General features: G+C 43.6%; 2 protein-coding genes across 5 annotated transcripts in view; one reads left to right on the plus strand and one right to left on the minus strand.

Moving 5' to 3' along the window:
- Positions 1–7444, minus strand: part of PUDP (pseudouridine 5'-phosphatase) — an 88878-nt gene extending 81434 nt beyond the window's left edge. The window contains exon 1 of the mRNA XM_030806571.1: positions 7296–7444. Within this exon, the coding sequence (XP_030662431.1) occupies positions 7296–7371 (76 nt within the window). The 5' untranslated portion in view covers positions 7372–7444. The remainder of the gene's footprint in view (positions 1–7295) is intronic.
- The window catches only part of STS (steroid sulfatase), a 213028-nt gene continuing 192546 nt past the window's right edge, over positions 6480–26961 (plus strand). For 2 of the 4 annotated variants that reach the window (XM_030806566.1, XM_030806570.1), the window contains exon 1: positions 6995–7326. The gene's annotated coding sequence lies outside the window, so the exon portion shown is untranslated. Of the gene's footprint in view, positions 6846–6994; positions 7327–18860; positions 19014–26961 lie in introns of those variants that run through there. The other 2 variants (XM_030806567.1, XM_012500957.2) reach the window with 2 other exon arrangements.

Below are 26961 nucleotides of genomic sequence, written 5' to 3' on the forward strand. Positions count from 1 at the left end.
TTGTGCTTCATAGATTGTAGTTTTTACAAATTCAAGGTTTTTGGCAACCCTGCGTCGAGAAAGTCTATCAGCACCAATTTGCTAATAGCATGTCTCACGTGACGTGTCTGTGTCACGTTTTGGTAATTCTTGCAATAAGTCAAATCGTTTCATTATTACATCTGTTACGTCAATCTGTGATGAGTGATCTTTGATGTTACCATTGTCATTGTTTTAGGGCACCATGAACCACACCCATGTAAGTCAGAGAACTTAATGGATAAATGTTGTGTGTGTTCTGATTGCTCCATAGACCCCCATCTCTCTTCCTCTCCTCCAGGCCTCCCTAGTCCCTGAATCACACTAATACTGAAATCAGGCCAATTAATAACCCTACAATGGCCTCTAAGAGTTCAAGTGAAAAGAAGAGTCACACATCTCTCACTTTAAATTAAAAGTTAGAAATGGTTAAGCTTAGTGAGGAAGACACGTCAGAAGCCGACAGACTGAAAGCTGGGCCTCTTGCACCCAATTAGCCAAGTTGTGAATGCAAAGGAAAAGTTCTTGAAGGAAATTAAACGTGCTACCCCAGTGAACATGTGAATGATGAGAGTTAAACAGCCTTATTGCTGACACAGAGGAAGTTTTAATGATCTGGGTAGAAGACCAAACCAGCACAACATTCCCTTAAGCCAAAGCCTAATCTAGTGCAAGGCTCTAACTCTCTGCACTTCTGTGAGGACTGAGGCATGTGAGAAAGCTGCAGAAGAAAAGTCTGAATCTAGCAGAAGTTCATGAGGTTTAAGGAAAGAATTGCTCCTTGCTCTGTCCTTGAACAGCTCCTTGAAGCAGCAAGTGCTGATGGAGAGGCCGCAGCAAGTTATCCAGGAGAGCTAGCTAAGGTCACCGATGAAAGTGGCTACACTAAACAGATTTTCAATGTAGACAAAACAGCCTTCTATTGGAAGAAAATGCCACCCATGACTTTCATAGCTAGAGAGGAGAAGTCAGTGCCTGGCTTGAAAGCTTTAAATGACAGGCAGACTTTTGTGTTAGCGGCTACTGCAGATGGTGACTTTAAGTTGAAGCCAATGCTGATTTACAATTCTGAAAATCCTAATGCTCTTAAGAATGATGCTGAATCTTCTCTTCCTGGGCTTTGTAAATGGAACAGCAAAGCTTGGATGACAGCACATCTGTTTACAGCATGGTTTACCGAATATTTTAAGCCCACTATTAAGAATTACTGCTCAAAAACAAAGATTTCTTTCAAAATATTTCTGCCCACTGACAATGTACCTGGTCACCCAAGAGCTCTGATGGAGACGTACAAGGAGATTCGTGTTATTTTCAGGCCTGCTAACACGACGTCTATTCTGCAGCCCATGGATTGAGGAGTAACTTCAACTTTCAAGTCTTATTATTTAAGATATGCATTTCTTAAGGTTATAGATGCCATAGATAGTGATTCCTCTGATGCATCTAGGCAAAGTAAACGGAAAACCTTCGGGAAAGGATTTAGCATTCCAGATGCCATTCACAACATTCATGATCCATGGGAAAAGATGAAAATATCAATGTTAACAGGAGTTTGTAAGGAGTTGATTCCAATCCTCATGGATGACTTTGAGGGGTTCAAGACTTCAGCAGAGGAAGTAACTGCAGAATGTGATGGAAATACCAAGAGAACTAGAATTAGAAGTGAAGCCTGAAGATTTGACTGAGTTGCTGCAATTTCAGGATGAAACCTGAACTGAATAGACACTGCTTCTTAAGGATGCGAAAAGAAAGTGGTTTCTGGAGATAAAAATCTATTTCTGGCGAAGATGTTGTTGAACATTGTTGAAGTGACAACAAAGGATTCACTACATTAACATAAACTTAGTTGATAAAGCAGCAGCAGCAGAGTTTGAGAGGACTCCAATTTTTTTTTTTTTTTTCCGAGACAGAGTCTTACTCTGTCGCCCAGGCTGGAGTGCAGTGGTGGGATCTCGGCTCACTGCAACCTCAGCCTCCCGGGTTCAAGTGATTCTCGGGCCTCAGCCTCCTGAGTAGCTGGGACTACACGTGTGCACCATCATGCCTGGCTAATTTTTGTGTGTGTATTTTTGGTAGAGATGGGGTTTTGCCATGTTGGCCAGACTGGTCTCCAACTCCTGACCTCAAGTGATCTGCCTGCCTCTGCTTCTCAAAGTGCTGGGATTATAGGCATGAGCCACCATGCCTCGCCAAAAGAGAACCTTTTTGTAAAAGGAAGAATCAACTGATGTGGCAAACTTCATTGCTGTTTTATTTTTTAAAATTGCCACAGCCACCCCAACCTTCAGCAACCACTACTCTGGTCAACGGTCAATATCAAGACAATGCCTTCCACCAGCAAAAGAATTACAACTCACTGAAGGATGACATGATCCCTAGCACTTTTTTAAGCAATAAAATGTATTTAAGGTTATGTACATTTTTTAGGCATAAGGCTATTTATTGCACACTTAATAGAATACAGTATAGTATAAACCTAACCTTATGTGTACTGGGAAACCAAAAACTTCATGTGACTAATTGTATTGCTATGTTTGCTTTACTGTGATGGTCTGGAACTGAACCCACAATAGTTCTCACATATGCCTGTATCCAGTTTACTTAAAGATTCTAAATAAAACCATATTGCTTTTATTTGAAAGAGAGAGCTAGAAAAAAGAAAAGGATATTTTACACCTGCGTGCCTAGAATCTGCTGAATATTTGTGTTGCCAGCTGGACAAAACTCTTATTTATCTGCAGAATTTTGCAATTTAAGTTTTACCCCCTTCTCAATTAGTCTAGAAACAGAAACAGCTGCAGTGGACAACCAACCACTTAGTATAAGAACTTAAGGTTGGCCATGGTTCAGGTCAATTAGAAAATAGAATCAAAGGGAGCTAAATCTATAATTTGATGCTGTTTCTCTGACATACAATATAGCATCGTACTCTAAATCTCTTTGGACCCTTAATAGGAACACACGTGTCTTGTGCTTTCTATACTCCAGAAGCCTTTTCAGTTTCCAGAAACAACAGATTACTCATTGATTACCCTGTAGTGAAAGGCCAATCATGGCCCCTGAGACAAGGGTTCATCTCTGTCCCAAGCCCTCACGCTGGCCTCCACCCTCAGCCATCTCCTTTGCAAACGTGGAAGAGAACCTACATTTCACCTAGCAAGGTTAAAACCCAAGGGTACACTGTCAGCCCCCAGGGAAGACAGGGCAAAGAAAGAATGTGAACCTACCACCAGAGTTGCTTTGACATCCAGAGCAAGACCCATTACAAATGATGAAAGGAGGGGAAATTGTGATTACTATCTCATTCCAACTAGGATCTCTGCACGTTCTGGGGTTAAACAATAACCACCTATGGAAGCATGCAGAATGATCCTTCACTTTGCTCCACCTTCCTCAGAAATGTGCCAAAACTCTTAGAAACCCCACTTGGAATGAACGACTTGATAACATCAAGTAGTAAGAACCGACTGAGGCTGAAAAGCTCGTCAGCTGCACTTTTAAACCTCAGACGTATTTCATGGGGTCAAATGACAACATACACAGATTCTTCTGACAATCCACCTAGGGCATGCGCTAATATTACGTAAGAAAAATCTATTTTTGTCATCAGCTATATGGATGTTCCGGTGTCTAAAGAAACAGCCTACATGAAGTTAACAAAGAATGACAGCGCAAAACACACTCACGCTATGTCTGTGGAATTTTGGCCACACAATGGACATGACTGTCAACTGTCTCAGGCAGCCCACAATCCCATCAGTACTGGGCTTGGTGATCCCCACAGAGACCCTACCTCCATGACCTTTTAGGGTCTCCTGGGCCCCAGACAGTGAGGCAGGCACTTACAGTCTCAAGTGCTATTATTTGGCAAGGAGGAAGCTATGGCAGTGCAGGAAGGCACAGAAGAGGTCTTCATTTTACCATATAAAGGTGAAGTAGAAGTCACTCATTAAAATCCTGCAATCTAGATTTATAAAGACATAGTATATTATGGTCAACACTGCAAATGTTCTTATTACCCTTCACAGATCTACCTTATTATTTTACGATATTTAAGAATTTGGAAACAAGCTTATTTTCCTTTGATTTTAAAAGGATTTTAAATAATTCTGTATTAGACTCCAAGAAAACACATTTTACACATACCACATTTTACATACACCAAAACTCCTAATTCTGAATATTCTTAACACCCACCCTCTGCCTGGCCCTCCCAGCATAGCCATTATCAACAGACATCTTGCGTTGCTCCACAAAGACCTAGACCCATGCTGTCCAAGCCAGTAGCCACTCACCAAATGAGGCTACAGAGTGCTTGAAATGAGGCTGGTTCAAACTAAGATGTGTTGTATGTATAAAATACACACAGATTTTGAGGACCTAGTATCAAAATTAATGTCAAACACTTCAATGATTTTCTTATATTTTGTATTAAATAATATTTTTGATACATTAGGTTACATAACATACATCATCCAAATCAATGTCATCTGTATCTTTTTACTTATTAAAAGTTGCTCCCCAAAATTTTTACCTGGCTCAATTCTATGAGACAGAACTGCTCTGGACAACAAATTGTCTTCTCTTTTAAAGAAATTGGGACCATCTTTTGTGTTCCTAATTTCAGTTATTTACAAACAGAATAATCTTCTCTGTCCAGCTGCTGAGATAGTTTAATAATTGTCATCTTCTTCTTTCAAAATCATCCCAGTTTTTAACTAATCCCACTCCCCTACTCTCTTTCTCTGAATGGCATTTGAGAGCCAAAATTATTAATATTACCTAAATCATAACTGACTCTTACCTTGGTCATGAAAAACAGAAACCGAAGTGTATTTTTTTTTTTTTTAAAGGACAACTAACAGCATGGTGCATGTCAAAAGCATGGGAAAGTGTCCTGGCTTTCTTCCTGGTCAACATTTCCTCTAAAATCTCCATTTACTTCTTCATTCTCCTCTGATTAAACAAGCTTCTCCTCTAATGTTAACAATCCTCCATGAAACTATTCGTTTTCAATTTTACTTCCCAAAGTATGCAAGTATTGGGGCTACATAGACAAACAGAACTTCCTAGCAAAATGCATTCAAAATTCCCGAAAAACAGACCTATTGTAAAATGACTCATTTTAAATTGATAATATATTGTTATACTAACAACAGATACACTGAAGTGAGGTGCTAAAGAATGAAAGCAGGCATAATCTGGTAGATTAAATTAAAGTGGTACATTTTGGAAAGCTGTGTTTTGTATTTATACATTTGGTGAAAGAATGGGATAAGCAAAGGTATATTTCCAAGAAAGTTTTGCAAGGCCTTACCACCTCAAAGAGGTAGGGCAGGAAAGGAAGAAATGGGCAGAAAATGAGGGGGGAAATAAAAAGAAGTAGGGCTTACTTTTCCAAACAACACTAATTCTTGGTTATCTGACTAGATCAGAGGATTGGGTAACAAAGTGAGGTCAATGCTTGTAATGCCATTTAAGTCACATTCATCACTTCAGGGCATGGCTATGTGCCAATCTAGAATCAGAATTAGGCATCAAGCTCATTTAGAAGTTTAATAAATTTACTTTTAATGAGACATCTTGTTTGGTATTAAAATTCATGAGACTCCCAGAACAGGTTCTCTGGACCTTTATTAGAGGATAAGAAGTTTATTTGACAATTTAACTTCTTGACCACCGGAGTAGGAAAGTTGATGTCTACAAACTATACCTATGTATCCCACAAGCTTTCTGAAAATGAGTCATTTCAAATTTAGTAGCTGCATACACCGTTGGCTCCAATTAGTGACCTCTATGGGGATTTTTTTTTCCTTTGGAATTCATCAGTTTATACCTCTGTGTTCATAAAACGAAGAGAACGGTTTCTGTATGCCTTTTTAAAAGGAAACACTGCTAGGGAATTACCCAGCAATATGACGAGCAGAAACAAGGTCACATTCACAATTTAAGATGAGCTCAACATCATTTATATTTAGAACTGGATCAATCCAGAATCGTTTCTCAGCTTGGCTTATTAGCTGTGTGACCTTGGGCAAGTAGCTTTACCTCTCTGAGCTGCAGGGTTTTTTTCTTTTTTTTAAATTAGTGACATGCAAATACTTCCTCCTAACTTGCAGGGTTTTGAAATGAAGGAATGATATACATAACCAAGCAGGTCAGCTGTCTACACTGAGTATGCAGACATGTTTATAGATACATGAAGCCTCCTGGTGATTATGTGTCACAGTGTTAACTGTGTCTAGGCTTTCGGTAGAGCTCCGCATAGTTCTGTCTTGAGTTAAAAACAGGGTTTTATTCTTTGAATTCTACTTGAATTCCTCTTGGCTGATGAAGTTCACATGTGCTATGACTGACTGACTTAGTACACTGCCAAGGGTTTCTTAATGCCTCGAATTGACAGAGCAGCTGTTCTCAAACGTTCACGCACTTAAAATGCAGATTCTGATTGGGCAGGGGTAGGGTGGGGCCCCAGCTTCTACATTTACAAGTAGTCCACAGGTGATGTCCCTGGTGCTGGTCACCCTAGGCAGCCAGGCCACTTGACAGACCTTCTGTGCCTCTACACTGTTGACGGCGCGGGATAATTCCTTATGGTTGCATAGGGCACTCCTGTGCACTGCGGGAAGTTTAACAGTATCACTGGTCTGGACCCCACTAGATGCCACTGACCCCATCACTCCACGCCAGCTGTGACAGCCAAAATGTCTCCTGACATCGCCATTGCCAGATGCCCTCAGGGCGGCAAAACCGCCAGGTAGAGAACCGCTACCATGTAGCATGCTACCATCAAGGTGCGCCCACAGCAGCAACCTTGGAGCAGGCAGGCAAGTATCCTCCAGGCTAGTTTGAAGACGGGGAAACTGAGGCTGGGCACCGCTCAAGGTCGCACGCATGGGTAACCGAAAAGAGAGCGCGGAGGTCCCGCCGCGCCGCGCTCTGAGGAGAGGACGCGGAGCCGCGCCCCCGCCCGGTGGACCCCGGGGACTGCTCCCACGTGCTCCGGCCCCACGCGCTGGCCGCCGACCGGAAGCGGGTGCTGGGGCCGCGTAGACGCCGCGGCCACGCGCGCCCGCCAGCCCGGACATGGGCCCGCGGGCGCTCCTGGCCGCCGCCCGACTTCGGGGCCAGCCGGGGGCAGAGCGCGCGGGAGCCCGAGCGTCCCTGCACGAACACCGCTCCGCCGCGGTCCCCCGGCCGTGACGTACCCCGCGCCGACCGTCCCCACGCCTACCCAAGACCGCCCTCACGGGAGGCGGCGGCCGCACACTACCCACCCAGAAGAAGTCCGTCCATGTCAAAGATGAGGTGGGTGACGGGCTGCGGCGGGGGCGCCAGCGGGGGCGCCGCCATGGTGCCGCCTTCTGGGTCTGGGTGGGGGCGAGGAGGAGGAAGTGCGCGCGCACCCGCCCGCCCGCGCACGCGCACTCAGGGCCTTCTCGCACGCCCGGGGTCGCTCTGCGCACGCGCCTCCCGCGGCCCCTCGCCCGGCTCCGAGCCCGCGCGTCCTGGGCTGCCTAGTGCCGCTCCGCGCACGCGCACCTTGGGCTTTCGCCGCAGCTGCAGCTGCAGACCCGGGATGCGGCGCGGGCCGGCGCTATACGTTTACCCGCATCAATTCCTCCTCACTTCACACCTGGAATTGGGCCAAGCTACTCAGCCAGCGGCCGCGCAGAGCCGAGGCCCTCGTCTGGGGGCAAATTCACTGCTTGAGTTTGGATCGGGGGTGTGAATGAGGAAGGAGGGACAGTACAGGGGGCTGTAGAGTGGGGAGAGGGGGTTGAAGATACTAAGGGTGGTATCACTGCTAGCCATCAGGTTGCAGACAAATGGCCTTGGTCACGAGGTCCCTGGGTGGGTTCGCCGGAGCCGCCAGTCCCTGGACCGTGGGTGGGTTTTTCTCAGTTTCGCTTGCCCGCCTCCCTGCGGTCCTGGACCGCGACTTGAACCGGCAGCCACGCATGCGCAGTGTGCGGTGAGGATGCACAACCTCCGTGCCTGCATCTCTGAGCATCCCAGGCTGGTGCATTGTCCCAGAGCAAAGCCAAGCTGCGCAAGGAGGATGCTGAAGTAATACTAATAGTCAACATGTCTTGCTGGTTATGCCTTCTTAGGTATCATCTGTCTTTTGGGCTGCTCTGAGTTTTCTTCCTTTTTTAATTTTTCAAATGCCACCTAAACAGCTTTCTTTTTTTTTTTTCCCTTTTGCCATCGTCAGAAAAATACTTTTTTGTCCCTGTTTCTATTTCGTGTTCATTTATGTGGTATATTCACGTTTAAGGAAAAGGACTGGACCTTTTGAGAAGCGGAAATAAGAGAATTTTAAGACTTTAAAAACGTGAGGGTGCGCCGGGCGCAGTGGCTCACACCTGTAATCCCTGTACTTAGGGAGGCAGAGGTGGGAGTTGGGGGAATAGTTTGAGCCCAGGAGTTTAAGAACTGCCTGGGCAATATAGCGAGACCCTGTTCTCCACAAAAGGGGAAAAAGACAAAAAAAAGGTGTAAACATGAAAGTGTATTTCTAGTTTAGTGCATACATACTGGACAGGGGCATGCCTGGATTCAGCAAGAATTATCATCTATGATAGACAAAGTACACCTGTGTCTGCTTCCTCCTGGGTAAAATGGAGGTGATAAAGGAGGTGAGGCAGGCCAAGCCCTTAGTACTAGTGCATAGTATATAGTCAATAAAATTATGTGTTCTTAGAGCTGGTACTATAAGAGAGCTTCCCCCATTTAATGCAATCGTGATTTCCCTTTGAGGACACGGGATTTCAGAGAAGGCAATTTATGAGCAAATTAGGAAAGGACTTGCAACTCAAATACAGTCATTCGTGGTTTCTGTATTAGTTTACTACAGCTGCCATAATAATGTACCACAGACTAAGTAACCTAAACAGCAGATGTGTATTGTGTCACAGATCTGGAGGCCAGAAGTCCTAGATCAAGATGTCAGCAGTCTTAATTCCTTCTGAGGGCTGTGAGGAAAGGACCTATTCCAGGTCTTTCTCCTCAGCTTCAACCTGCTTTCCTTTCCCTGTATCTTGTCCTATCGTCTTCCCTCTGTGTGTGTCTCTGTGTCCAAATTTCCTCCTTTTGTAAGAACACCATTCTTATTGGACTAAGGACCACCCTAATGACTACATTTTAATTTGATTACCTCTGACAAGATCTTGTTTCCAAATAAGGTCACATTCTGAGGTAGTGGGGATGGGGACTCCAACATATATTTTTGGGGAGCACAATTCCATAATAGATGCATTCCACACACATTGCTGTGGTACCTACAGTAAGTATGACAGTATTTTCCACCTGGAGTCTTTAGAATTCTCCCTCCCAGTTTCTTTCCATTCTCTGGAAACAAATGGATGCACACATGTCAGAGTTACTGTTTTTTTTTAGTATTATAACCACCTCACATTTCTGTTTAGTCATTAAATTAAAAAAGAGTATTTTTCTTTTTTCTTTTCTTTTTTTTTTTTTATGAGACAGAGTCTCACTCTGTCACCCAGGCTGGAGCACGGTGGCGCAATCTCTGCTCACTGCAGCCTCAACCTCCCGGGTTCAAGCGATTTTCCTGCCTCAGCCTCCTGAGTAGCTGGGATTACAGGCGCCAGCCACCACACCCAGCTAATTTTTGTATTTTTTAGTAGAGACGGGGTTTTACCATGTTGGCCAGGCTGGTCTTGAACTCCTGACCTAGTGATCTGCCCGCCTCGGCTTCCCAAAGTGCTGGGATTACAGGCATGAGCCACTGCGCCCGGCCAAAAAAGAGTATTTTTCAAAGGAAAAAAGGCCCCAGTGCCATTTTGATGAAATGGCAAAGCCTCACAGCGATTGTGGAAGAAACAGATTGGGAAATCGTAGGTACTTCAGCTCTCCACAGATGTGAAAACATGCTTCACATTATTTTTTTATAAGTCTAATTTTCTACACTTTTCAGTAACATCACTTCTATGCATAAGATGGAAGACTCTTTGCTTAAAAAAAAAACAAATGAGTGAATACTTCTCTGTCACAAGCTAGATTGGAAAAGAATGAAATTTTGTTCTAGCAATGTGATTTGTACACATATAACAAGTTAGTTTTTAGCTTTTCATAATTCTCCAACAGCCAAAGATGGGCAGTTTCTATGCTGATGGGGATGCATTTCCTTCCATGAATTACAGTTTACTTTTGTACAATTGTGTTTTCCCCATGGGACAATAACTTACTTTTCCTGACAATTTTAAGATACAATAGAAATGATCCAGTAAACTATAGTACGATGGCGTCAAAAGCACATTAACAATGGAACAAATAAACAGACTATCTTCTTTCACACAACATATAAACTTAAACATGCCATTTATTGTGTGTATATATATGCCATCCTGTATGGAGTCTTAGCTTATTTCAACTTCCTTAGTTTGTCGTCCTGGTTCCTGTGTCTCTGTGCTTTTGTTATCTGTTGTATTTGGTTTCCAGGCTGCTATGTCTGTTTTCTGTGAGCCCGCTTTGCCCTGTTATTCTCTTTACTTTTCTGGGGTACAAATCTTGCCCAGCGTAGATGGAGGGTAACAGGTTGGACTAGGGACCATCTTTCTCAGTGGCTGTACACAGTCTACTTTTCTTGATGATGCTGAGAGACCAGAAAGCTCTGACTTCATCTGATGGGGCCTGAATTTGAGCTCCTCATTGCAGACTTACCTGCCTTCTTCCCCTAGATAGCTGGCTTAGCAATGCTGACTTAGGAAGTCTCTTGCTTCAGAGGCACTGAATATTCTCACCCCTTCCCGCTGCTGGTTTCCTCTAAGCCCAGTGAGCTCTGGAAGGGAGCCTGACATAGATGGCTGAATTCGCCACTCCTGGCTTTGTACTCTCGGACATATCTGGTACTTTTGTGTGGGGAGGGTCATTGTTTTTGAACTCCTTCACCATCAGAGTTCAAACTGGCTGTGAGCGAGAGGTCCAGTTTGCTTCTCTGCAGTGGTGGATAACAGATGTGGTCTGAACTGGCAGTGCCAGCATCGCCTGGGAGCTCACTAGAAATGCAGAATCCCAGCTGCCACCCCCAGACTGACCGACTCAGCATCTGCCTTTCAACCAGGGCATCCAATGGTCTAGACCATGGACCCCCTCCTGGGGTATACCAGCTACTTCATTGTGAGGAGGGGGCTTGTGATTATTATTATTATCATTATTTTATTTATTTGTTTATTTTTTGAGACGGAGTCTCACTCTGTCGCCCAGGCTGGAGTACAGTGGCACGATCTTGGCTCACTGCAAGCTCTGCCTCTCGGGTTCACGCCGTTCTCCTGCCTCAGCCTCCCAAGTAGCTGGGACTACAGGTGCCCGCCACTATGCCTGGCTAGTTTTTTTGTATTTTTAGTAGAGACGGGGTTTCACCGTGTTAGCCAGGGTGGTCTCGATCTCCTGACCTTGTAATCCACCCGCCTCAGCCTCCCAAAGTGCTGGGATTACAGGCGTGAGCCACCGCGCCCGGCCAGGATTATTATTTTAATGTAAAGAAGTAGCAAACGTATTAAGTTTACCAACACTTATTTTTATTTTATTTTATTTTATTTTTTGAGACAGGATCTCACTGTGTCGCCCAGGATGGAGTGCAGTGGCGTGAAGTGGGCTCACTGCAACCCCCCTCCTTCCGGGTTCAAGCGATCCTGTCACCTCAGCCTCCCGGGTAGCTGGGACTACAGATGCCCACCACCATGCCTAGCTAACTTTTGTATTTTTTAGTGGAGACGGGGTTTTACCATGTTGGCCAGGCTAGTCTCAAACTCCTGACCTCAAGTAATCCGCCCGCCTTGGCCTTCCAAAGTGCTGGAAGTACAGGCAGGAGCCATGGCACCCAGCCCTAACATTTAATATTTGTGTGAACACTGGCGAATGTTCTTGTGTCCTGGTCTTTTCTCCAGGTATCCTTGCAGGGAGGAGGGGAGACATCATTGCTCTCAACCATTTTATTTGATTTCAGCATAGTGCAATGTACATATTAAGGTAAAGTGTATTTATGGCTTATATTATTTAATTTTTAAATCAACTCTCAAAAAAAATGGACAGAGGGATTAAAGCCATGCCTATGAAAATAATAAAATGTAGCTTCCAGTTAATAACAAGAAAGTAGAAATTCCAGCATCAGCTTTATAGCCTTCACTAGTGATTACAGATCATGTTTTGTAATATCCATAATGTTAGTGCCTAAGTAGACACACGCTATTCTAAAATAGCACATGTGAAGGGAGGATGTGTGCTCCAAAAATGTGGAGAAGTGAAGCATGTGGTCAGACCTTACCATGCATTCGAATTTCCTCTGTCCTGCCAGGATTCTCACTGACTAGACATGACTGGACATCTGAGAGGGGGCTCAGGCTTCATCACACCCCACCCTTTATCATCTCATTGTTCTGAGATTTAGGGCTCCTGACTCCAAACAGTTCCCTCCTTGCTTGCCCCTCTTTCCCTTTCTCCTTCCCTCCCTTCCTTTCCTCCTTCTCTCTTTCCCTGTTTTCCTTCCTGTTCTCCTCCTCCACTCTCTCCTTCCTTCCCTTCCTTTCCTCCTTCTCTCTTTTCCTGTCTTCCTTCCTGTTCTCCTCCTCCACTCTCTCCTTCTCTCATTCCTTCCCTTCCTTTCCTCCTGTCTTCCTCCTGTCCTCCTCCTCGACTCCTTCCCTCTCTCCTTCCCTCCCTTCCTTTCCTCCTTCTCTCTTTTTCTGTCTTCCTTCCTGTCCTCCTCCTCAACTCCTTCCCTCTCTGCTTCCTTCCCTTCCTTTCCCCCTTCTCTCTTTTCCTGTCTTCCTTCCTTCCTGTCCTCCTGCTCGACTCCCTCCCTCTCTGCTTCCTTCCCTTCCTTTCTTTCTTCTCTCTTTTCCTGTCTTCCTGTTCTCCTCCTAAACTCCCTCCCCCTCTCCTGCCCTCTCTCCCTCTTTTCCTTTTCTTTCCCTCCTGACGTTTCCTCTGGCATAGCTCCCTCCCTCCAGGACCTGTGAGGGGTTTGGGCACCCATAATGAATACAAATGGGGATGTCAGCAACTTGGGCCTTTGCTGTGTCTTGTGCCACATTCACAAAGAGGGGTACCCACTGGCCCTGCCCGCTGAAGCCTCTCTCTTTGAATGGAATCACAGCTGGAGCTCACCACGCAGAGTGCTGAGTGCCATCTCTAATGTGCGCCTTGCATCGTCTCTGCTTCCGAATAAACCACATGCCCACCTGCAAGGCTCTGAGTTCCTGTCACATCTTATGCAAGTTGCTTAGTGTGCTGGTCACTTCTCCGAAGTGTTTATAAAGGCCATATGCTGAGAGTCTGAGATGAAAGAGTGATTAGTTTATGGTTAAAGTTGGCTCATTGTTTCATAGCAACTGTTGTAATAGCCACCAGCCCTCAAATAATTACGACGTACTTACAACTTTATAAATGATCTCTTACTTCATTGACTCGGCAACTTTGCAAGGTAAACAATGGAATTATTCTTCTTATAGAAATGAAGAAATGGAGCTTGAGGAAAGTCAGGTACCTTGCCACAAGTCATATACCTGAAAACGATCAGGGTGGAGAGTTCAACCTCTCTTGGTCTTCCTTCCTCAAAAAGAGCCAAAAGGCAAAAACTATCTATTCATATGTTTCCTATATGTTTTCAAAATTTCTTATGTTGTGCGTAAGCAATCAGGACTACAACGTGAATAGATAATATCAAAATCAAACACAAGAATGAATGTGCAAATAAAGGGAAATAAAGTATTCTAGAAAACACCAGCAAAAAAAAAAAATAAGGAAAAGGAAGCTTCAAGAAATAAACAAGGAACATTTGTTTTCTTCAATTCTGATGTCAGTATGGCATGTCAGCGATAACATGGTCCAACCAGTCATTTCTAGGATTGAAAGTTTTCTCCTTTATTTTACATGCATCCAACTCCTGTGCTGCTTGGTGCAAGCTAACATCTGGAGGGAACAGAAACCTGGTTGCACAGCCTCTCCCTTCAGCTTCCCCATGATCACATAAGCCTGGAAAATGTGCTGAATGAGTCCTTCCCTCCTCAATTCACAGCCACGTGTTCACTTGAAACTCTCCCATTTCTGTGGTCAACGATGGTCTTCCTATTTTTTTTTTTAACACAACAATTCCCAAACTTACTCAACAGGGACCATCACATATGCTCTTTAAAAAGAACGTAGTATCTCCTTCAAACACACTTTAGAAATACCAGACTACTGTTCGGCATAGGGTCCATTCTGACTTACATCCTGCCTCACCACCAACTTTCTTGAAGCAATCATTCAGTAAGGCTGTGAGATTTTGCCAAGTCAGTGTGACACCAAACACATTGGAAAAGCAGACTAAATTTACAGAGTAAAATTCAGAGAATGAGAATCTTAGGTACCTCAAATAGTTAAGATTTTAAGAATCTTAAAGGGAACAGAATATGTTTATATGTATATATGTGTACCATACATATGTTATATAATCTATATAAATAATATATTGGTGTGCATGATTTTTATAAACTTGAGGAAATGCCTTCATATATAACTTAAATATATTTAGTTTGTATATATTCACAAATGTATATGTTAAATATTATATTACAAATAATGCAACTGCATGGCTTTAAGAAAGTTAAGAAGAAAGGTGATTACAGTAGGTTCTCACTTGTTGGTAGGTTTTTGGAAACTGTGACTTTAAGCAAAGCCACATATAACAAAACCAATTTCTTTCTCATCAACTTTATAACAAAATGATGTTGAATGAAACAACCTGCTGTATATCGTTCCTCTTAAAGTTGCAATTTCCGAGAATCAGCCAGGTACGGAGGCTCACACCTATAATCTCAGCCCTTTGGGAGGCTGAGGCAGGTGGAATGCTCGAGCTCAGGAGTTCAAGACCAGCCTGGGCAACATGGTGAAACCCCATCTCTACAAAAAAATACAAAAATTAGCTGGCTGTGATGGCATGCACCTGTTGTCCCAGCTACTTGGGGGGACTGAGGTGGGAGGATTGCTTAAGCCTGGGAGGTCGAGGCTGCAGTGAGCTCTGATCGTGCCACTGCACTCCAGCCTGGGTGTCATAGTGAGAACCTATCTCAAAAAAAAAAAAAAAATTCTGAGAATCTATTGACATTGTTAAGTGAGGAGTTACTGTGTATATGATTTAAATTTATTACATATATACACACATAGATGCATGCATGTGTGGATTTTTTTATTTTTAGCTGGATCTTGCTTCTCTTTGGATATATGTGTGGTTTTAACAAACTTTAGGTGAAAGGTCTTTATATATAATATATGTGTGTATATATATTTATATATAATTGCACAGGTTTGAGAGTTGTTTAATAGGCTAAGTGAAGTAGATGGGTCAAACAGGTACAACACATGTATTTTGTTCCTTTTTGGGCACATTTCAATTGAATATGTTTATTGGCTGCTGTTGTATTAGTGTGTAAACAATAACATTTGGAAGCATCTATTTCAAGTCAATTTCCTAGGGCCATTTAAACCACTCTGAAAGAATCTTAGAGGCAATAAATTTCCATGACTCCTTCCTCCTGGTGTAAACTAGGATGCCAGTTAAAGAAAGGTAGTTTACTAGGACTTGGGTTTTGGTTTAATAATAAAGCTATAACTTGAAACATGGAAATGCAGTATAGCAAGGAGAAGGCTGTGATTAAATCTGCTCCTGAAAAATGGGAAGCGAATGATAATTAAAAACCACAAATATGCAAAAATACCTAGAAACTATTCGTGATTTTTTGTGTTCCTTCTTTGATCTGCCCCCAACCATATTCCATGTAACACACATAGGAGGAATTCTGGGGTTTTCCATGTGTTTTTGCCCTTTCCTGTGCCATACCCTTTAATAGACAAGGAGGGGGTCCCCAAACCAGAGATTTGAGAGCACTTTTGGTGTTTTAACGTTTCTAGACTTTATGAAGCTGGCAAATGGCTCGGAGGAGAATAGTTGAGCCCACTGAATGTATACAGAGCTTACTGCTGTTTGTCTTGTGCAGTAGTGGATGATGCAATAGGGAGACTATAAGCTGGATTCTGGGGCTCCAGGTCTCTTCCTTCTGCATGGCTAAGAGGAGAACCCTTCTGTGAGCACCGTGTTGCTCTCATCCCACTTGCCCGATTTGCATTGAGATGCTTGTTCCTTGATTCAGGGCCCTAATTATCAAGCCTCGATCTTTGCTCATGCAATTGCTGCATGTCGAGTCTTTGAGAGTGAGTGTTCCCTTGCTTATCTCTGATTGCATGTGCCCTTCTTCTGTGGGACTCCAGGATTTCCCACCAACAGTCTCTCTAATGGGTTCTTTCTGGGTAGAGGCCCAAGTAGGAAGACATGCCCAGTGTTAGCTTGAGAGTTCCTGTGCAATGCTTCTGATGGTTGGCACAGTGATAGAAACGTCAAACATCAGGTAGGTTCAACTCTGAACAATTTCATTAAGCATCTACGTGGATTCATATACCAAAGTCTGTGCTTTTCATGATCTTAAAGCACAGTAATTTTCATAGCTCGTAAAGTAAAATCTTTTCACTTCTGTCTTCTCAAAATTGCCAAAAAGGATCATCCATTTCTTTTGGCCAGGCACCATGCCCTGGGACATTATATCTAATCAATAAAGGGTTATTGATTAGAGGGGCCTGAGATGTATGCTTCTGCCTGCCTTACTGGTGAGAAAGCTGGTGCCCCAAGTGATTAAGCACTTTTTGGAGGTCATACGGCTAGTGGGTGCTGGAATCAGAATGCCATGTCTGTCTGACTCCAAAGTCCTCCATCCACATATCAAGACAAATTATTCTGGGGAGTATTTATTGTAACAGGATACTCATTTGACAGCATCGTGAAATGAGATGGGGAAAAAAATGGCATCCTGTAGGAATTTTCCATGTAGATAACCAGGAATTCTATGGATCTCTGGCCTCACAGCAAGGAGAGAAGTGGGGGCTTATGAAGAGGTTTCTGTGGCATTATAGCCCTGCCTCTTCCCCAGTGGAGTTAGGCTTTCTTTTTTCTTGTTTCCTAAATGAAATAAAAACAAATGACATGGCATGCATCTCTCTTAGTCTCAGTCCAATGTTGAGGCTTCAGCGACACTCCTCAGAGAGGTTGATATTTGATTGTGCATCTCTTGGGGGACCCAGGTGGGTGGCACCTGATCCCTGCCTGATCTGCTCTAGAGACTTCTGATCTCGAGGACTAGGGGGAGTTGATTTAGGTTGCACTTCCAGAGTCCCTCAAACAAATATGCATGACCAGATAACCTTAATGATTTGGACTTTTTCCCCACAAAATCTGCTGGGATGAGGAGGAAACTCCAGCAGAGAGGCACCACTGGAAAACCAGTTGGAGGAAGAGACGACATCGCCCGCATCTCAGGAGTTGCAGATGGGGGAGATCCAGCTGTCCTGGCTTCCAAGAACTTAAGAAAATGCCCTTCAGGTTTGCCTGAAATCTTCACATGACAGCACCAGTGAGAGAAGAACGAACCTTCTGCTCCTTTTCGCCTTCCTTTCCTGCTACTCTCCAGGTGGAGGGATCAGTAACCGCAGCAGGGGGAATGAGGGAGGATGACAATTGAGAAAGCCAGAAGCTTCCCCATGTGTGCCCTCTGTTTCAGGACCATGAAAAGCATGCCTTAGCTGGGGGTAGGGTGGGGAGGAAAGGAAGTCTTACTCTGGAATTAAAGCTGCAGAGATTTAGCATTTCATTCGACATTTAACTTTGATCTTGAAAGCATTCAGTGACCAGAAATATCATGTGATGTGCTGGAATTTTGACCACTAGCTGGTATAAGACATTTCTGCAATGAGTAAGTTTTATAGAGACCCTGGGAGACAAAACATGGCCTTTTGGTAAAATCCGAGTCATATTTATTCATGTTAAAATACTTTTCAGGTTTCGGCATGCCCAAATCCTTAGTTATTATTAAGAATAGAAAATGGGCTAACACCGCTACTTTATATATTATTTGAGTGCTTACTGAGAGCCAGAGGCACACAAAATAATTAGAAATAAGCAATTTTTTATTTATAGAAGCAAACACTCGGATTAGGCTTTTTTTTTTTTCTTTCTCCCTTTCTTTTTTCCCTAAATGCTGTAAAAACAAACAACACGAGGAAACTAATAAAAGAGAAACACTGGAAGTTATTTTTCCTGGGGTATGATTTTCCCCCAAGGTGTGTGGTCAGAAGACTGCCTGCTGTTTCATCAGCATTGATGGGACACCTCCCTGCTGAGTGGTAGCCCTGCTCATTGCCCAACCCTGTGGTATTGACACAGAGAATGAATTCCTTGGGGCTCTTGGCACTGTGTTGTATGTGTAACTCACTTAACAAACAGGCTGGCAAGGCTTAGGTGCATCAGGCTCTCCACAGATCATTAAAAACAAAACCCTTGCTCTTCTCATCCTAAACCCACGTCCTATGTTGTTGTTCATCGAAAAAATAATCATCACTGTTTGTCTGTCCCACCCCACCATTACGTAGCCTCCCTCTTCTTCCTCAATACACGCTCCCTTTCCTTGCTGCGCACCGTGCAGTGCAAAATTCAGTGCACGCAGGAAGTGCTCTCAGTGAACTCCTGATTGTTTTCCAGGTTAGGGAGTCAATAGGTGAATAAGAATTGCAGTTAAGTATTCAGGGCTGGCACCCAAAGCTCCTCCGAAGTGATGAGTTGGTGAAGGAAGTCCAGCTTCCCTCTGAGTGATGTTAAAAATGTGTGGGGCACTGGGGGAGAGGAAGGCCAGGTGGAGAAATACATGCAGTTAAATAACTTTTTTATGATAGATTCGCTGATTACTCAGTGATGACTTTATTGCAAATGATGCTCCAATATAACTGCCCAGGCTGTCAAATGATTATTCACACACGATGAGTGTTCGGCTGGGATACTTGTCCAATGTGATGGTATGAAAAGCTGTTTGAGATCCTTGAAGGAGACATACAAAGTGTCTGAGTCTCCCAGTAAGGAGCCCTCTCTGAAAGCCTTGTAAGAACGGGTGAGTTACATTTTTAATATGATTATTATTTTTGCTTCTCTGCTGCTAAGATGTTGGGATACGTGATGACATAAAATTGCTTACGGGGATTATTTGCTTTAGTTGCACTGCTTCAAAGGAAGTCTAAAGGTTTCTATTTATTTCCCTTCCTGGAATAGCCCAAGAGCAGCATGTTAATTGAATAAGTAGAAGAGCCAAGTCTTTGCTCTGGGAGGCAGAGTTTTAAATTCTCTTCTGTGGGACTAATCAAAGTTTGTACATTTTTTATCTGTAGTGTTACATTAAAGGAAATATCTGTAAAACCACCTACAACAATTTATCTAATATGTTTTCATTTGCTCATTTGCCCTGAAACAAGGCTGTCTATAAGGAGAAGAAAGTAATTGCCAAATAGTTTGTCTTTGTGGATTAGAGTGGTAGTTTGAAAACACAAGCTTGGTATAAAGAATACTGGAGTTTAGAGGAAAGAATCCTAAAAGGAAATGAGCAAATGAAGTGGTGGATTTTGTGCTATAGTTTACACAAAAGAGAAATTAAATCAATTAACCTCACATATGAAAATACTGGACCCACTGCTTCTGAGTTAGATACGATGCCTATGCTGGAGATGTCTTTGCCATCCAATGCATTCCCTGAAAGATTGGCATGATTTTAAGCTTTCAACTTACTGCTTTTCTAAAGGATGAATTTGAGAAGGAATTAACAGTTGTTTCACTCTTTTTCATTTTAAATATACAGATTCAATATCTGTAATGTTAACATGTATGTATCCTAAAGAGTAGAAATATGTATCCTAAAGAGTGGAAAAACAACATACATCCCTACTTCTAGAGGGGCATACATGTAGATCTCTCCATTTATCCTCAGGACCATGCATGGAGTCAAATGTTTCTTTCTGTTTTTTCTTTTTTTTGAGATGGAGTCTCAACCTGTCTCCCAGGCTAGAGTGCAATGGTGCGATCTCAGCTTACCACAACCTCCACCTCCCGGGTTCCAGCAATTCTCCTGCCTCAGCCTCCCGAGTAGCTGGGATTACAGGCACATGCCACTATGCCTGGCTAATTTTTTTTTGTATTTTTAGTAGAGATGGGGTTTTGCCGTGTTGGCCAGGCTGGTCTCGAACTCCTGACCTCAAGTGATCTGCCTGCCTAGGCCTCCCAAAGTGTTGGGATAACATGCATGAGCCACCGCATCCGGCTGAAGCCAAATGTTTCTTAACAGGCTATGTTGGTTTTAAGATGTGGTGTTTATTACCGTACTTTTTACAGTATGCTTGTGTATGTAAGATCATCTCTATAAAAGAATTAGGTTAACTGAAGAATGAGTATGTAGTTCAGAGATCAGTTACTGTTTTCTGAAAATTTATATTAATTGCAGAAAATGAACATCCAAAAACAATTTAACTTTTGCAATGCATGCTGTGCGTAATCTAGTAAGTATGAACCAACCAAATGGATGATTTTTTCCCCAAAGAGAGATGCTAAGAAATTCCTTTGATCTCTTTCAAGTAAACTCTCTGTTATCTTATGAGCAATTATAATGAATTAAGATGTCCAGTTCATGCTTACTTTACTTCTTATCAGAGTATCAACATATTTCACATACACATCAGTTTTGTCTTCTGTGCCAACCCGAGCAGATTGAGTCGGAGGAATGTTAGAAATAATTTTCACTGAAAATAATATCACTAAAAGTGTTGAAATTCTTTTACAGAAAGTTTGCTCCATTTTGTCTCATTTAGGTACTCTTTGTCTCAAGGAACACATGACAATGCTTTACTGAATACTCTGTGAATTGGTGTCTATAGTGACATTACTATTTGCCAACTGAGAAATTGCCCCATATTCATTTATAATGAGATTATCACATCACAGCTGATATCAGGAGACAGAAATCTAAAAGCTTTCAGTGCATTAAAAAAAAAAGATAATAATGACTCCTCTTTGCATTGAAAACCTAAATAGTAGATGTTGAGCATCCCTTAAAAGCTTAAATAAAATAAGCATTAAGAGTTTGTGGCCAAAAGTCCTAAGCCATGCTTTCTAGACCAGGTTCTGTCACCATTGTTTTGTTTCCATCTTGCCTTCTCCTTAAAATTCCAGCCTTGGTTGGAAATTAACCCCTGCCAAACTTGGCCACTGAGTCAACAAGCACTTCCCCAGTGCCCCAGGGACACAGGTAACAGAGGATGTGGCAATGATGAAGCAGAAGTCCAGTCTCACCTCAGGTGTTTTCTGTGAAGGAAAACAAGCAGTATAAATACTGCAAGTACCAATGTCAATAATAATTAAATGCTTATTATGAGAAGGCAGTGCAGGGCAGAGACTTGGCACAGGGCTAATTAGGAGAAGCACCTTCAACTGTGAGGTCTGGGAGAAAGCCCCGGGGATGGAACAGAGATGGCTTAGGGTCCCGGGTTCCTCTTGGTGGTTCCAAGACTGGGAGATTTTTAGTTTAGAGAGAGAGACTGGGACGTTCTCTTTTACGATGAATTTATCTATCCAGCGATTCCCCACGGAGGCACTGTTGGTACGTGGGGCTGGGTGATTCCTTGCCGTAGGGGCTGTCCAGTGCATGGTAGGATGCAGCAACCCACAATATCTCCAGATGTTGCCAAATGTCTCCTGGTAGGTAAAATCATCCTCCCAGATGACAATCTCTGGCCTGAAATAAGCATTTAAAATGTGTAAGACTGGCTGGGCGCAGCGGCTCACGCCTGTAATCCCAGCACTTTGGGAGGCGGAGGCAGGTGGATCACGAGGTCAGGAGTTTGAGACCAGCTGGTCCAACATGGTGAAAACCCGTCTATACTAAAAAAAAAAAAAAAATTTAGCTGGGCCTGGTGGCACGTGCCTGTAATCTCGGCTACTCAGGAGGCTGAGGCAGGAGAATTTTTTGAACCCGGGAGGCAGATGTTGCAGGGAGCCGAGATCGCACTGCTGCACTCCAGCCTGGGTGACAGAGCAAGACTCCGTCTCAAAAAAAAAAAAAAAAATGTGTAAGACAGAACTTACTTAGAGCAGGGTTTCTCAACCTCAGCACTGCAGACATGTGCGGCTGGGTCACTCTCTGGTGGTGGCTGTCCTGTGCACCATAGGGTGCTGGTCATTATCCCTGGGCTCCACCCAGCAGATGCCAGCAGCACCTCCCACCCACTGCTAAGTTATAACATCCAAGCTTGTCTCCAGATATCACCAGATGTTTCTTGGGTTGCAAAACTGTCTCTTGTGTAGAATCACCAAATTGGAAACAGATAAGAACTGGCATCTGGGATCACAGAAGAGGTGTGGAGATCACTGTTTTGAGTCTGTTCTCAGCTCTTTTTCCAGCTGGCCAGGCAGCTCTGTGTTTTTGTTGGAGCTTGTCACAGCTGGTTTGACCTGGGTCATTGGGCAAGCATTCCCTGGGTCTCGACTTGTCACCTCTTCTGCCTATGAGGGAACTCTGGAGCTATCCACATCCAAGTGATTTGGCCAAGGTTCTGTTCAGCATAGGTGGCTTTTCCAGTACCTGACTTCTTAGCCCACAGGACTTTACCACTTCTTTTCAAATCTTGCCTTCAGAAATGTAGGTTTGCAATCCTTTGTCCATAACCAAAAATAGAAAAGAAAAACATTGAAAACCCAGAGTTTTTCTAACATACTTGGCAGTGACACCAGCTCGAACCAACTAACACAAAACTAACATAAAGTGAAAAGTCTTCATTCATCCCACAGATTGTGGGTATTCATTTTGTTTCACTGCAGAACCTTTTTTAGATAGGGTCTCATTCTGTCACCAGGATGAAGTGCAGTGGCTCGATCTCGGCTCACTGCAATCTCTGCCTCCTTGGTTCAAACGATTCTCCCACCTCAGCCTCCCCAGTATCTGAGACTACAGGTGCCCGCCATCATGCTCAGCTAATTTTTTTTGTATTTTTTGGTAGAGACGGGGTTTTACCATGTTGGCCAGGCTGGTCTTAAACTCCTGACCTCAGGTGATCTGGTCACCTCTGCCTCCCAAAGTGCTGGGATTACAGGCATCAGCTACTGCGCCCAGCCTCACTGCAAAACTGTTAACATGGGTGACCACAGGCTGCTGTCCAAGACTTCGCTTGAGCTATTATATATGACATGAGATATTCACCATTACCTTATAAAACCCAAAACATTCTGCATTCTGACACACACCTTTCCTCAAAAGTTTCCATCTCAAGACTATGGGTCTGAGAATGTAATTGCAAGTGGAAAAGGGTTCATTCTTCTTGTGAGCTTGACCACCCGATGGTGCTGTTGTTTTTTCTTCTGTGTGTCCTCGGATGCAGCTTCCATTATGTAAAACCTCCTTCCTTTTCTGTACTCTCTAAGCTTTAGAATAACCTGAGAACACTCAGGAACTGAAACTGAGCCAGAAAAGCTGGGCAGAATAGCTGTGTCATTTGGTTCTGGGCCCACTTGTAAGTAGCTCCCAGCCCCCACTTCCCAGCCAATTACCTAAGATGCAAAGAACCATTTACACAAATCTGGGGGACAGAGTGACCAAACCTGGGGACTCTATGGCTTGGGGCTATTAAACCAAAAGACATTTCTTCATTTTTGAAAAGCTAAATTCCATTTAAAAAAAAAAAAAAGTCAGAGCATGGTGGCTCTCACGCCTGTAATCCCAGCACTTCACGAGGCTGAGGTGGGTGGATTGCTTGAGTCTAGGAATTCAAGAGTGGCCTGGGCAACATGGCAAAACCCCATCTTTACAAAAAATACAAAAAATAACAAAAAAAAGAGTCAGGTATGGTGTCACATGCCTGTAGTCCCAGCTACCTGGGAGGCTGAGGTGGGAGGACAGCTTGAGCCTGGCAGGTTGAGGCTGCAGTGAACAGTGATTGTACCATTGCACTCCAGCTTGGGCAACAGAGCAAGACCCTCTCCCAACAATGAAAAATAAACAAACAAAAACAACTACCAAGTCCTTATTTGGTTTGTTAAAAAGAAAGAAAAATTGTTCTTTATTGAGTATGGGTACATCTGGGACAGAATTTCTCATCCTCTGCACACTAGATATTTGGGGCTAGATAATTCCCTTTTGTGGGATGGACTGTCCTATGCAGTGTGGGGTGTTAGTAGCTTTGCTGGACTGTGATAGCCAATATCTATCTTACAGCTGTGACAGCCAAAAGTGACTCCAGACATTGTCCAACATTCCCTGGAATGCAGAATCACCCCTGGTTGAGAACCACTAGTCTAGAAAAAGCATTTTAAAAGGAGTAACAGGCTGGGCATGGTGGCTCACATCTGTAGTCACAGTGTGTTGGGAGGCCAAGGAGGGCGAGGAGATTGAGACCAGGAGTTTGAGGCCAGCCTGGACAACTCTGTTTCTACAAAAAGTAAAAAAATAAAAAATCAGCTAGGTGTGGTGGCTCACACCTGTAGTCCCAGCGACTTGGGAGGCTGAAGTAGGAGGATCCCTTGAGCCTAGGAGTTTGAGGTTGCCATGAACTGTGATCACACCACTGCACTCCAGCTGGGTAACAGAGTGAGATCCTGTCTCTAAAAATAAAATAATAATAAAAATAGTAATGCAAAGCTTTGACTTAACCAGGATTCTCTGCCTTGATACTATTGACATTTGAGGCCAGATCATTCTCTGTTGTCAGGAACTGTTCTGTCCACGCTTAGTAGCATCTCTGGCTTCTACTCACTGGATGACAATAGCACTGTCCATAAGTTGTAACAACCAAAAATATCTTCAGACATTGCCAGATGTCCCCCGGGGGTCAAATTGGGCCCTGGCAAGAACCACTGGTCTAGGCTAGTGCCGTAGTCTGCAGAGTCCATTACTTTAACTTTGTGTGGTGCCTCATATTTTATAGAAAGCATTTTCTCTTTCTCTCTGTCGCTCTCTCTTTTTTTTTTTTTTTAATTGAGACAGGGTCTTGCTCTGTCATCCAGGCTGTAGTGCGGTGGCATGATTACGGCTCACTGCACCCTCAACCTCCCAGGCTCAATCGACCCGCCCATCTCAGCCTTCTAAGTAGCTGGGGCTACAGGTGCACACCACCACACCTGACTAATTTTTGTATTCTTTGTAGAATCGGGGTCTCACCATGTTGCCCAGGCTGATCTTGAACTCCTGGGCTCAAGTGACCCACCTGCCTTGGCCTCCCAAAGTGCTGGGATTACAGGCATAAGCCATCGCGTCTGGCTGCATTATCTTATATTTTGCTTCATTTAATACTTTTCTCTTTCAACCCTGTGAGGTATTTTTGAGCCCCATTTTTGTGGGTGGGAAAACCAACCCCAGCAATCTATATAGTGTGTCACAGAGTTTTGTTTGTACTCTGCCATGTTGCCAGATATCACATGGATGACTCAAGTATGGGGATATGCAAAGCCATTTGTCTTAATTGGCAGACTGGATCATATAAAATAATTTACATGATACTAAGTAGACACCACAGTTAGCAATATGAAATGGATTCCAGGAACTTCCAATTGCAAATTAGCTCACGTGACTGATGAATTACTTAATCTAGGAGGTTATAGCTGCAGGTGCCTAGAGCTTGCAGGTTGCATGACTCGGAAGATTTTTAGTTGGACATGATGGAGACCCAGTGCAACCTTGCTCCAACCTAGAAAGGGATTTTTCAATTGCACATGAGGGACGTTCATAGAATCAAAGAGAAAACCACGAACCAGGAACAGTTGTCTTCAAGACCAGCTGAAAATTCTTTGTAAGCCTGATTGACATGACCCATAGCTACTACCTATGGCTCCAGATAGTAGCCATCACTGTATTTGAAAACACTTGGTTTTACATTCTGGTTAAGTTTTATAGTGTTGGTACTATTTTATGTATATTTGGGATTAGATACTGTAGTCATTATTTCTCACTGCAGAGCAAATTACCACAAACTTAAAGACTTAAAACAAATACCCATGGAGGATCTTACGATGACTGTGGGCCAGGAGTCTAGGCATAGCTTAGCAGGGTTCTCTGCTCAGAGTCTCACGAGGTTGCCATCAAGGTGCTGTCCAGGTGTTGGCTGTGTTCTCACCCAGAGCATGGGGTCCTCTTTCAAGCTCAATATCAAGTTGTTGATAAAAAATTTCTTTCTTTCTTTATTTGTTTATTTATTTAGAAACAGAGTCTTGCTCTGTCGCCCAGGCTGGAGTGCAGTGGCAGGATTGAGGCTCACTGCAACCTCTGCCTCCCGGATTCTAGCGACTCTTCTGTCTCAGCCTCCCAAGTAGCTGGGACTACAGGCGTATGCCATCACGCCCAGCTAATTTTTGTATTTTTAGTAGAGATGAGGTTTCGCCATGTTGGTCAGGCTGGTCTCGAACTCCTGACCTCAAGTAATCTGCCTGCCTCGGCCTTCCAAAGTGCTGGGATTACATGTGTGAGCCACCGCGCCTAGCCCAAGTTGTTGATAGAATTTAGTTCCTTCTTGTAGGATGGAAGCTCTCAGCTTCTAAAGACTACTCTTCATGAGAGGCATCTTACAACAGAGCTGTCTATTTTAGCAAGGCCAGCAGGAGAAGGCCTCTTATGCTTGGATTCTGCTTTCAAGGCCTTGCCCTATTAGGGCAGGCTCACCTAGGGTCATTTTTTTGTTTGGTTTTTGTTCTGAGACAAGGTCTTACTCTGTTGCCTGGAGTGTAGTGGTGTGATCATGGCTCACTGCAACCCCAACCTCCTGCATTCAAGCCATCCTCCTAGCTCAGCCTCCCAAGTAGCTGGGACTGCAAGTACACACCACCATGCCTGGCTAATTTTTTTTTTAAGTTTTTGTAGATACAGGGTCTTGCTATGTTGTCCAGACTGGTCTCAAACTCCTGGCCTGAAGTGATCCTCTCATCTCAGCCTCCCAAAATGCTGGGATTACAGGCATGAGCCACCATGCCTGGCCCTCATCTGCCTTTTGATTAGCACAAAGTCAGCTGATTAGGCACCTTAATGACACATACAAACA

Source organism: Nomascus leucogenys, chromosome X (assembly GCF_006542625.1).
Source record: "Nomascus leucogenys isolate Asia chromosome X, Asia_NLE_v1, whole genome shotgun sequence".
NCBI lineage: Eukaryota > Metazoa > Chordata > Mammalia > Primates > Hylobatidae > Nomascus > Nomascus leucogenys.